General features: G+C 41.0%; 1 protein-coding gene across 8 annotated transcripts in view; it reads right to left on the reverse strand.

The window, feature by feature from the left end:
* Window positions 1-13,243, reverse strand: part of dachd (dachshund d) — a 123,509-nt gene that overhangs the window by 5,610 nt on the left and 104,656 nt on the right. For 5 of the 8 annotated variants that reach the window (XM_028590805.1, XM_028590802.1, XM_028590799.1 and 2 more), the window contains exons 9-12: window positions 5,975-6,120; window positions 3,316-3,463; window positions 2,400-2,558; window positions 1,092-1,160 (exon numbers count right to left, since the gene is read on the reverse strand). In XM_028590805.1, the coding sequence (XP_028446606.1) occupies window positions 1,092-1,160; window positions 2,400-2,558; window positions 3,316-3,463; window positions 5,975-6,120 (522 nt within the window). The remainder of the gene's footprint in view (window positions 1-1,091; window positions 1,161-2,399; window positions 2,559-3,315; window positions 3,464-5,974; window positions 6,121-13,243) is intronic. The other 3 variants (XM_028590807.1, XM_028590806.1, XM_028590803.1) reach the window with 1 other exon arrangement.

Consider the following 13,243-nt stretch of genomic DNA (forward strand, 5'->3'; position numbering starts at 1 on the left):
AAGTGGCTAAATATACTAATTTGGTATGAAATAAGGGGCTATAATTACGCTGTATCTGGAAGTTATCTTTGTATTTTAAATGATGACATATGGATTTCCTTTTTTGGGACATCAAACTGTTTCAGATCCCTGCAGTGACTGAATGACATTTAATTAAGGAGGAGTCATCATTTCTCTTAGAACAATTTTCTTTCTTTTTGCCCTTTTACAAAATATCAGTTCAAGTAGACTAATCAAACATTAAAGAGTTAAAGGGACCCAACTTATTCTTGCATACAAAGATGAATATTTTCCACTTTTCACAGCAAATTACATGGAGCATTTTCCCGGATAAATTGGGACCTCTCCCACTGATAAGGGCGGTTCTGAGCAGACGCAGCTGAGGCGTATTAAAGGAAGACGTTCCGAGTAATAATGAGCATATTCAACCTCTGCAAGGTGTCTTGTATCTGGGTAAACACAGATAGCAGACAGTCTACAGAGGTTATCACTAGAGCGCCCTTCCCCAAACACATACTGCACCCCCAAGGCTAACAAACAAACAAACCATTAAAAATGTACAAGGCTTATTCATAAAATGGATTGATTTGCCCCGTTTATTACTATCAAAGGGGGGATTCCACTGCTTTTTGTGGTTTTATGACTCATTAATGCTTCCTGAGCTGTAAACAAAACACTTCTTTCACTCTTTCTCTGCTACATTCTAGCTTAGTTGTTTCACTATTTTATCAACTGTATTGTACAGTGTTGTAAAATAAAGATCTGTTTCTGAAAAGCATCCTGGGCCACTAAAAGTCAAGTAAAAGAACAATATTATTTCTACAGAAAACCAATGATCTTGACCTAGTGCTGTGGCCCAGATGGTGAGCTGTATGCCTGAACAGCAGGCACAGAAACACTAATGTTCATAAACTGAAGCAGAGTGTGTGTTAGAGTGTGTGTGTGTGTGTTTGAGGGAGAGCGAGAGAGGAAGCGGGGGGGGAGAAGAGAGAGGGAGAGAGACAGACAGAGAGAGAGAGAGAGAGAGAGAGAGCAAGAGTGAGAGCCAGCGAAAAAGAGAGAGATTTATTGTCTCATCTGAGCCCCTGTACCTTGTATTGTCCTTTCAGCATCTGTTCTTCCACTGCTGCGGTCACTCTCCATCTCAGGGGTCAGAGATTCTGAGAGAAGAGAGGAATCACCGCCGTTAAACATCCCTGACATCCACCTATCACAATGCCAGTTTCACAGCATTGTTCATTCAAAACAAGAGGCAATAGCCTTCAAGCTATCTCTCCGCCGCATGACGCTGAATGCGCGTATTGGTATTAGATTCTGCGTCTCTGTGTGATTATGATAAGTGGTAAAATAAGATACTTAAAACCTTGATTTAACACTTTGGAATAATTATTACTGAAAAGTGTGACCCTACATTCAATGTGTTGGCAGTAAAGTGTACTGTACCAAAATGTCAAAGGTAAAATTGTACTTGCACTAAATAGTAATTTTGTAATTGAGTCTTATAACCCCGTACTGTATACTGCTGGTGGCCACCAATGAAGTGATTTTATATATTAAAAAAGGTTAATCATATTTTATGAGCTCATCAGCTTTTGTATGCAAAACCTAAACTCTGCAAACCGACGAGTAACTCCTGTCAGGTAAAAGTATTGAACAATAACTCTATTTAAGTTTAGTATTGAATATATGCAGATAGTTTCTTTACACCTCTACCAATAATTGAAATGTCCTGTAAATGTGCATCACATGATTTAGCACGGATTCATCTGCAACTGTTTTAATAATCAATTAATTATTCTAATCATTTTTCAAGCAAACACTCCAATCTCTCTCTCTCTCTCTCTCTCTCTCTCTCTCTTTTATTTCATTGTTAATGGAGTATTTTGGTTGGACAAATGTGAAGACGTCACCTTCTGCTTTGGGGAACTGTAATGAGCTAAAACAAACTAAACAAATAATCAAGAACATAATTGACAGATATACAGTATATATACTGTATACATATATTGTTTATATATAATGGAAACAATGATTAGCTGCAGTCCAAGTGCACAGGGTGTAAAACTTCATAGGATGTAATGACAACGGAAAGCAAACGTAGATTTTAACAACTGAAAAGTTGCACTATAGATAAGATACAGCATTGACATTTTTAACGAAACAGCAGTAATCTATTTATCGCTGCTATAATAAGATACTTGCAAAGATGTGTTATTTTATCAGTATTGTTATAAAATAAGGATGCTTTTTACTAAAAATAAAGCCATCTGTGACATTTAAACTCCTGAAAAATCACATTTTGAATCTACACATTTTTTGATCACCTGATTTGTCCCACTAGGAACCACACTAAATGTCTGAAAGTGTTGGAAGTGAAAAGTACAGTAATAGTGTCTCACTGTGGAGCATCTGACCGTTGAGTGAACGCATGCTGTCAGAGGGCGAGGGCTGCTTCAGGGTCTGCTCAGCCTGCTCTCTCCTCTTGGATTCGTACTCCAGAGCTTCTTGGAGTTTCCTCTTGGCCTTCTTCTCCTTCTTCAGACGCTTCTGAATGATTGCTTGGATAGGGAAAGACCACAGTGACAATAAATGAGCTATGGGGCAAATTAGCGCAGCCTTATTTTAAACTGAAATCAGATTATTGTAGCTATTGCATTCTAGCAGGGAAAGATAATAACCTCGTTTTTAAAATCTAGCACACAATAGAAAAGGGGAAATCAATTAAACCTAAATATTTTATAATATATAAAGATCTTCCTTAATAAAAGACAATACTGACTGTAACTTAACAAACTGCTAGAGGGAATTAAAGCAAATTGAAAAATGTATTGGGATATTTTTCATGAATTTCTCTCATTAAACATAAACGATACAGTTAGCATATGAAGCTGATGCATTTAACATGAGACTGAGAGTGAATTTCTCTAAGTATTACCAATTATGTCAACTGACTAAGAGCAGGAAAACTGGCGCTAAGCAGATCCCTGTGTGTGTGTGTGTGTGCGTGTGTGTATATGTAAGCAAAGAAATGCCGCCGTGCATGTCAGTGTTGCAATAAGAAACATTAAACATACACGCAGAACTGTGTGTGTACATTCAGGAGCTATCACGTCGACATGAGTACAGGCCTTGGATGTCTGAACTGCTGTGAAAATACACGTTTACGCCTGCCCGCCCGCCCGCCCGCCCTCTCTCTCTCTCTCTCTCTCTCACACACACACACACACACACACACACACACACACACACACACACACACACACACACACACGGCTGACAGGGAGGATTCAGTGCCAGGTAGTCGTCAGGCAGTACCTCTGTTCTTCTGCTCCATGGCGAGCTGCTTCTCCAGAGTCTCCCTGAGCTCCCTCTCTCTGAACAGCTCCATCTTCAGCTCCGTCTTCTCCAGCTGCACCTGCTTCTCCTGAGCCCGCGCGTTGTCAATAGCCACTTTGAGCAGGCCCTGCACACACAAATATAAATATATATATATATATATATATATATATATATATATATATATATATATATATAGTATATGTACCCACAGAGACATACAGAAAAAAGGCAGAGTGGGTAGCAGGGAAAAAGAGAGTGATGTGGGCTATTTAAGAGCTTCTAGATGAAGTGACAGCAAACCACACTGAAAGTGTGTCACAGCAGTTCTTTGTACTGCCCACAGTAGTGAAGCAGAACACAGGGCCAAAAGCTGACTGCTGCTACATGTTTCCTTTTCAGGCGTATCACCACTTTCTGGTCGTTTTATCGGTGAAGATGTCATTGTCATTTAGCTGCTCCACAGCTCCTACGAGATCTACAAACATGAACATAGATCTACCAGCATTTTTGTAATAATCGTTTATTTGTTTTAAATAATGATAGCTGACGTGGGAGTGCTGGGAATGTCTGACCCCTTTTGGTCAGAGCTGTGAAATACAAGTTTAGAAAGACATTACACTTTAGAGCTGTTCTGAACCAAACCAGAGAGAAGATCGCTTGAGTAAGAAAGGTTGAAGGAGAAAATGTAAGAAGGAAGAAGGAAAAGATGTTCAGCCCTGCCACACTAAAGGTTATGATGGAGCTCACCTCTTGGTCAAAGCTCCAGTCTGCTAAGTAGAGGGTAAAAGGTTTACGGGCAAGGTCAGCATCTTTACTCTACAGACTGTCTATAACTGCATTGGAATTGATATCCAGAATTAGTCTCTGTAGCGCATTTTCAAGCTCCTCACACAGCACGGCAGGAATGAATAATATGAATGACAAGTATCTCATCATGTATCAATTACATTACTGCCATTCCAAATATACTCCTGACAGTCCTGAATTGAAAGATACAACGCTCTCGTGTGAAAGCTGTACAGTATCGTCGCCATTTTCATCACAATTATTCCCCGTCCACGTGCAATTATATCAAATGTACTGGGCTATATCTTACTAATTGTTGATTCTTCTGACCCCAATTTATTCTAAGTTGCTTTATCTTAATTTTCTGCTTGGTTTAATTTTGTTGATTCATATATAAATATTCAACGTGCAGATCATTATCAAAGATGACTTAGTGGAGAGTTGGGAGCTCACGACGGGTTTACTTGTGGCTCTCTAATTACCACGCAGAGCAAAAGGAGAAGCAGGACTCTGATGCCAACGGTACAAGTGCAACGAAAGGGCAGCAGTGTACACACATCATTACACTCAGACAGAAGGCAAATACATTCATCTTTCTGACTGGAGGTGTTTGAGCTGAAGCCTAAATGGTACTCTGAGTCGATGGGTATTGTTAAGGTATGCAGATTTACAGTTGAGTGTATCTCTAGTCCTGATGTCCATGTAAGTATACTGGAAGGAGGACGTGGATGACGTCCACCTTTTTGACTAAAAATGAGCTCTTGTAGAAAGTTTCCATCATGACAATGACTTTTATCAACATAATTCAGCATGGAAAGCTTTAAATTGTGGAAGAACAGAGTCTGTAAAATCACCTGCTTGGTTTTTTTCTTTGGGCACGAATGGGAGTAATTTTTACTTAACTGATTGCTTGTCGGTGGATTTCAAAACGAACCATATGAGCGTTTTTGCCTCTGCCACACCTACGGTGATGGTGTGGTTAGTTGTTTGACAAAAGAAAATAAATCTTAAATCAACATTGTCTTGCTAGCTTTTTTCTGGGGGTTTTCAAATGGATCTCACAGTCTTTTTCAGCAGATGGAGTTTGCTCAATTGTCAAGGACATAAGCTGTTGAAGGCTTTGGACAAAAAACTAGTTAGTGGACCTTGAGCTATGACATATATCCAAGATCAAGAATCGGCATGTTTGGAAAAAATTGCAGTAAAAGTTATGTTAAAGGAAAGTTTGGTATTATGGTTAAAGAAAACCAATTTTTGCCTGATGGTAGGAGACGGGAGAAGTCGAATACTCTGTATGCCCAATCATGCAACCTGACCTCAACACTCTAACCTAACGTCACGCCTTAAGAAAGTCACACTATTTACTGCTGATTGTAAACATGTTTTAAGCTGTTTGAACAATAATCCAAAACTGTCATTTTTCTGGAGAAGGTAGTCTTGTACAATCATATTGACAATATATTATTTAAAGCAACTATGTATTAGTATAGAATGTAATGGTGTTCCACTTTGGCGCCCCCAAATGGTAATTAAAACAAAGACACTTTGGCAGACACAGCATTGGAATTGTCTCCTTGTTCTATAACAAACCCATCAGAATAATTTCAAAAATGCTCAAACCTCATGAATATTTTACACATACCAGCTTGAAACAAAAATTGTGAATTTGTCTAGGCCGACAGGATGGAGGCCTGGCTAACTGAGGTTAAAGGTACAGTGCAGAGATCCTTTACTGTATTAACCATCAGAAGATGCTGAACGTACTGCTCCTAACAGTGTGTTTTAAGCAAGTTTTGTCAAAATGTGTTAACTCTTACTATGGGGGCAAAACCCTGTCGGTGGACAATACCTGTATGTTGGTGAGGAGAGTTTCTATTGACGACAAGCCATCTGGGAAGAGAAATGGTGAGGGGAAGCCAGGAGGCAGGGCCTGTCCAGCAAATGACAACCTCTCGTAGCTATCTCTTGCTGTCGGGGTGCACATGGAGTTGTCCTCTGAAAAGAAATGAATAACATTGAAAACGGATTCGCCATAGAATACCGTTTGTGAAACCTGAAAACAAACTAAGTGGTAGAATATGTGAGTAGATTTTGGAGATGCTGACACATATTGACCCTGCCTTCAATTGACCAGTAGCAAAGACTGGGTCAGTATTGATCTCAAGCAGCCAATGCCAGCTCTCTCATCCTCTCAGAAATATAGTGGACTGACTGGTCGCTTGGAGATTCCTTTGTAGTGCTTCTTATCAAGTCCTGAGTTTGGGGTTAAACAATATCAACCAGGACATAAATCCAGCTTCCCCCATTTAAGAGATGTCATGTGGACTCCGAAATCAGAAGCAGGCCCACAGTTCGACCCCAGAGGCTCGGGCTTCCTTTGTGTATGCACGCACGGGTGCCTGTCAAACCTAAGATGACATCATCCTCCATTCATCACCGGCAGAGGGGTAGGGCCCTGCCATCTGCTGTCCAGCCCATCCACCAGGTCTCAGAGGAGGAAAGAGGAGCAGAAGAGGGAGAGAGAGAAAGCAGGAGACAAACCGGCAGACACAGATACAGGCTGGTCAAACTAAAACAGTATGTCAGACACTGCCGTTTGTTGCCCCATCAGATCTGACACATGTTTTGTCCAGTGAGCTTTAATCAAGCCAACAATTTGTTAGTGCTACCATCTTGCAGAGAGCCAGTTTATTAAACACATTCACCAGTCTAAATGGTCTCCACAGGAAGTCTGCACCATCAGCTGTTTAATTGATAATTTAATGGAAAAGGGGAAAAAAAGTTTTATTTGTAATGTGGAACCCTGGCTGTGTCGTGCACAGCACCTTTCTGCTCTCATCCAGTATTCATATCTGTTTATGTGGCAGGCTGAATCTTGTACAAACAGCAAGTAGAGCTGAACAGCCCTGCCTCTCCCTCCCATCAATATTCACCGACGCTAGTGCTGGGAACAGCTGGTCTTACATTAATTAGTTTAAAGTATTTATTTCACCCATCCTCTGAGCAGATTGAGCAAAAACATTGGAGATTATTTCAAGCATCTGCAAATGCCCTGGAAACATCTCTGCGCCAAAAGTCGAGTGTTAGGATTCACAGTTTAGGTTTGTAATTTGAAGAACGATTTCTTTTTTTTCTAAGAGGGGAAGATGGTGAAATATGCACCGCTGGTCCGTGGAGAGAGTAAACAACCTTTCTCCTTTTTCAGATGGAGTTCACTCTTGTTGATTAATTAGAATGGATGGTTGCCTAATGGATTAAAATTTGTTTATAATTTGACTTCATAAAAATAATGAATTGCCTACTTTTAAGAAGCCACTCCTGTGGTAATTTGTTTTGTTTGGTGCAGTCCTGTCTACATTTTGAGGTGGGCGTCTGGGAGGAAATATAAAATGTACTCTCCTTATACAGTGGCGCAACATGAAAGCCCCATTTTATCTCAATAAAATAGCTAATCAAAGATCAAAAGCATTACAGTTAGCTCCAGCTCAGGTTGATATAGATCTATTGCATGCATTATATGCATGCATCACCCACCTCCAATAAAATCCCCATAACAACTAGAGACGGTAGTAGACCTCGGGGAAAGGTCTGCTGTTGTAGCTTTGTAATTGATTTGTACTGTAGGCACTTTGTCCCTTATTTAGTGTTGGCATTAATCATAAATCATTGCTTTAACAAACTCCGGCTTCCCACTCAGCAGGCCTCCCCTCCAACACAATGTTGGATCACACAGAATATTTGATGGCTTTGTTGCAGGGGAAACAACCTGTCATGCTCTGGGAAAAGCAAACAGCGTGTTTTGTTCGACAGACTCCAACTACGGTGCAGCACCCCTTGTCAGATAACATTTCCACCAGGAGCTATGCATAAATACAGCCATTTTAAAAGAAAGGAAACTGTTAGCTAATAAGTGACTAATTTAATCAATATAATCAAAACTGGCTTAATGAAACAAATTTAAATTCAATCTAGATCTGTGGTTTCTGTGCTTCTAATGTTGTTGCCCCCCCAACCCCCTGCCCCCCCTCATTTTCTCTCTGTGCCTGGCTGCAAATGCTGGCATGTGTTTGCGTGTTTATTTCTCACCATTGCTCCAGAATCATTGACTTCAACTTAATTACAGCGACAGGCTTTGGAGTGATGGGGGCCGGTGGAATGGAGTACTCTGTTTCCAGGTGATATTTCTCCACTAGCAAGGCTGCCAACAGCAGCTGTGACAGCCTCTTGTGCTTACCGTACGGTAAAGGTACAGTTAAGTCCCCCCGACTATGAAATACTGTGTGGAAAAACACTCGCAGGTCACCCCTGTCACAAATAACATTTCATGCACAACTGTTTCGGCGGATAATAGGTGCCACAAATAAAAATGGGACGCTGTAAATACAATGCATTCTGAATGAAATGCCATAATTTAAACAACGCCCCCCTCCTCTCTCCATCTTCCTCCTCCACCCTGCTCTCAATAGCTGCAGAGGGAGTCCTTGACAGTGTGCTAGCAATGATGAATCACCTATCCAGTTAATTTTCTCACTCCTCATGTGTTGTGCTGCTAAAACAGGGGCCCAGGAATTGACTTGACAAACTATGAATGTAAAAAATATCACTTGGAGGGATCTGGGCTTATCTCCAATTTACATGTTATTAGATTTGTGTTGCAAGCGGCACTTGGACCTAGTAAAGCTGAGGCAAAAAAGATGGGGCACATGATAACCAGAGATAAAACATGTCTAAAACCCACTTGAAAGCCTTTGAAATATTTTATGGAAAGTCATAGGGAGCGGAGAGAAGCAGAGGAAACTGGCCTGATTTAAAATGTGACAGACACACATTGCAATCTGTGGTAAATCTAGAAGAAACCTTGGGAAATTTAGCTGCAATCTCTGGATAAATAGCTGTAATTGACCTTGGGAGTTGAAAATGTGCCATATGTTTCTGGTTCCTGTGTTTGAAACTGGGTCCCTCAGGACATTTCAGCTGAGTCCTCACACGAAGGCAGTGTGAGCGAGAGGAGAGGAAGATACAGAAAGACACACAAAGAGAGAGAAAGAGGAAGAGAAGGATGCCAGGAATAAGAGTTAGATGGTTGAAGACAGAAGATGGATGGATGGATGGATGGATGGATGGATGGATGGATGGATAGATAGGTGAGGCAGAGTCTGAGGAAGAGGAGGCTGAAATAGAATGGGTGTGCTGAGAATGAAAGACTGACAGAGAGGAAAAGAGATAGGAGAGAGAGGGGGAAAGAGAGAGGGAGAGCAGAGGTACATTTGGCTGGCCAGTCAGTGTGATATATTGACAGGTGAAGCCTTTGTCCTTGCAAACCTGTGTTCCTCCCAGCTGGAGAACTGAATGCTAAACCTGGAGGTTGTCAGCACAGGCAACACAAAGCAAGGCACTGCTTTTCACTGCACAATTACATTTGATTTGACCTGCCAGGGCTGTGGAGAAACCAGCCTCCTTCAAATGGAGTAGTTATGACCTCTTGGACAGCCATTAGCAGCTAACACAGCATTATTCCACCTGCACTTAAAGTGGATTTGGAAAAATCTTGTCAAGGGAAATATCTGTCTTGTCTGGTACAAATGCAGTGATGCAGAGCTGGGCAAAAAAAGGTAGTTGCATGCAATTTGAGCAGTTTAAAAAAACATGAGCCCAGCTTATCTTGGAAATGATGTCTGCACTCTGAAGGGTCCTTTGGACTAAATAAATTCAGCTTTAACTGTATGATATTTGTTATTTGTATTGATATAACAGGAGCTCTTATAGTATGTCATAGGGTTATTTTTTGAAATGTATTTATTCTAAGCATCTGGACAGAAAGAATTGGATACACTATCATCCAACTAGTAGAGGGTTAGGCTGACTTACAGGCACACTTCTCTTAAGTAAGAACCTACAGGACATACTGTGAGAATGTGTGTGTGATGAATCCATACAACACAAATTCCTTTAGAATGACTATGACTATCCCTTGCATATGTTGTGCACATGTGTGTGTAACGTCCTGTATACACTGTGAAGAAAGAAAAAACCACGCACGCAGTTGTATGCAAACAAAAAAACCTCAAACACACTCATTACACACATGCACAGCGCACACACTAATGTGCCCTCATCACATTTAAGCTAATTTCCTTTTCATCACGGAGAGAGGAAAATGAGTGTTTGCCCCATCCCTGCTGGGGGACAAAGTCAAGAGCCCCGGTCGGTTTGGGCTAGATTAACAGGTAACATTTGGCTCCCACTCTCTTATCACAGCATGAAAATCAAACCGCGTGTTTTCCTCTATCGCTCTCTCTTTCTCCCCTCCCTAATGTTCCCTTCACTTAGAGATGAAATCGCTTGCTGCACAAACCCATTTGGAGAGAGGAGAGAAGGTGAGCGGGATAATCAGGCTGGCCACTGGGCCGTGTTTCCTAAATGCTCTCCAAAACATTACTGTGCACAGGCATAAAATTAGCACCGGGACCTTAAAATGTTGACATTTAGCATGACTTTTTGGAGAGCGACACCCTCATATTTTCTTGTAGGATATCATTAAATTTCAACTGCCCTATGGCTGTGCCTTTCCATTAATAACCAATTCAGTGTGTCACTTCCCTCTCTCTCTCACTCTCTCTCTTGCCACCTTTTTAAAGTAATGAGTCCATTGCTTTGCCTTAATAAATTGAATCGTATTCTCAAGGCCACATGAAGATAGAGCCACAGATGGACAGGCTGCATGGAGGAAATAACCATAAATCCTTTACTGTCAGAGAGGCAGTCGGAGGTGACAAAAGAAGACAATTGCGATGCTCAATTGGGATCACACCAAGATTACAAAAGACACAGTTAAAGGTTGATTCTCTCTTTTCAAAAAGATTTTTTTCCCGGCGGGGATAAAGAATATATTTTTTATTGCTTTCATTACTGAGAAAACACCCGCTAAATGATTAAATTTAAGAATCTAATCATGCATGGAGATTAGAATACTGACAGATGATTGTCAATAATATTCTCCATTGTACATTATGTAAAACACTATCACAGCAGAGACCATTCTGAACTACAAATTGTGCTTTTGGAGCATAGATTAAAATATTATGGTGCGAACAATTAAAATCGATTTCGTCATTTGTTTAATTGTTAGCTGAGAAAAGAGGGAGAGAAAAAACAGCAAGAGAGAGAGAAATGGAAACAGAGAGAGCAAGAGGCAAGGGAGCAGAATCTGTGTTGACTTCCATTCAGGAGGAAGATATCTTGTCTTTTTATGCGGCCCATGTCATATTTATTGCATAAAGGTCAGAGTGTTCATTTGTTCAAAGTCAGCGTTTTCCCTCTCTCCTCTCCTCCATGTAATAAATGCAGGGGCTATGTCATTATCGGACCTCTGAGGATTACAGGCTTGGCTGACTGTGATGACTGCATAAAAGCATACAGGACTTTTGTTTCTGCCAGCGCACACCTTCAAATGAGCTCTTAAAGCGAAACAGCAGTGGAGACAAAATGCCATTTTGTAGAGAGACGATCACAGTTAGATTGGTCGAAACGGAACGGGGTAAGGTGATTAAAGGTGAGCGATCACAGCGCTAAATCCATGACCTTAGTTTTTAGTCAAACTAGGAGCATAAGGCTCAGGGTGGAGGAGCAAAAATAAACTCAGAAAAGGAAAATGACAGCCAGGCAGGCTTGAATAGATTTGTGTAATTCACCTATTGACTATGAGCCCCAACTGTCAAGAAGATAATACTCGGAGAAGGGTATTATAGTGAGGCACTTTGAAGGTGTTTAGATTGTCTTTGCATATTGACCTCTGTTGACCAGGTCCGTTTATTGACAGAAGAATCCGGGAGATTAAATTGGCCTCAACTATTGATTGGGTATTTTGCCTGAATCATTCCCATTACAGAAGGGAATCATTTGTACTGTATACCCTGCTAATCTCTCTGACCCACTAATCATCAAGCCATTTATTTCTCACTCTTTGTTTAGTTCTCCTTTGTTTAGCATTTATTAATTCATTAGAGCAACTTCTCATGCAGCTTAACTTAGACAGTGACTGGGGAGTCCTGTTTCTACCCGATAGCAATGTGCATTCCAGTAAAATATGCCACCGAATATGCACCCAACATCACAATACACATGCCAATTACATATTGATAATTAAGAATTCAAACAAACAAACAGAGAGGAAATCCCCCGTAATCACCAGGTTTTAATGGAACAAGTATTAGCTTGGTGTGGTTGGCCAGATAGCCTGCTGCTAGATCAGAGCGTCGCTGGGTTTGGGAGGGGGGGACAGGGAGACACATTGGTGTCATTGCCTGGCATTGCAATCCTACAGGGAGAGGCTACGCCGTTCTGTTGCTGCAGAACAAGCGTCGACACAGGCTGGCGCTAATCCAGACTGGATATACTGAGCTGCTTTTAAATGAAGATGAAGGAACAAAAGAGGAAATGGGAAATGTAAACTTTAAAAGGCCTAGCTTAGGAGCACTTGCTCTATGGCTGCCTGGTGTAAAAGCTCAAAAATGGATGCAAATCCATTAGTAGTCCCGGTTTCACAGTTATAAAAATACTTAAGGGGTTGTAATGGGAGCGACGTGATAAACGTGTGGAAATCTGTTTTGATAACATTATTCATAACACTGGCTTTGCGCTGTGTGAATTAATAACACTTCATTTACAGATGGAAGAAAGCTGGCATGGTATTTCCAGTTAAAGAGATTAATTTTTAAACACCTAATTGACAGGCTGGGGTTAGGCAGGATAAGCAACAGACTATAAGGCTGCAGCTGCAAAGTCAAGGTGACTGGAATACTCAGAGAAAGGCTTTCAAAAAGCAGAATAGAGATCAGAGAGGGAGGGAGTGAAGAGAATTAGTCCTCAAGCACTTTTCCCTCCGCCCCCTATTCTTTCTCTCTTTATTAGGAATGATTTACTCTCTCAGTGAAAGGATATAAAAGCTCAAGTATAGCGGCGTAATTATCGCAGAGTGAAAATTTAAAGGTTTGACTCACAATGTCCTCAAGTCAGCGAGCAGACTGCCAGACGATAAGAGTGACTGTGTTCAACACTCGGCATCCAATTGGTTGTGTTTTATGGGCTTTGCCAAGGAAGAGCACAAAAACAGCACTCG

Source organism: Perca flavescens, chromosome 11 (genome assembly GCF_004354835.1).
Source record: "Perca flavescens isolate YP-PL-M2 chromosome 11, PFLA_1.0, whole genome shotgun sequence".
NCBI lineage: Eukaryota > Metazoa > Chordata > Actinopteri > Perciformes > Percidae > Perca > Perca flavescens.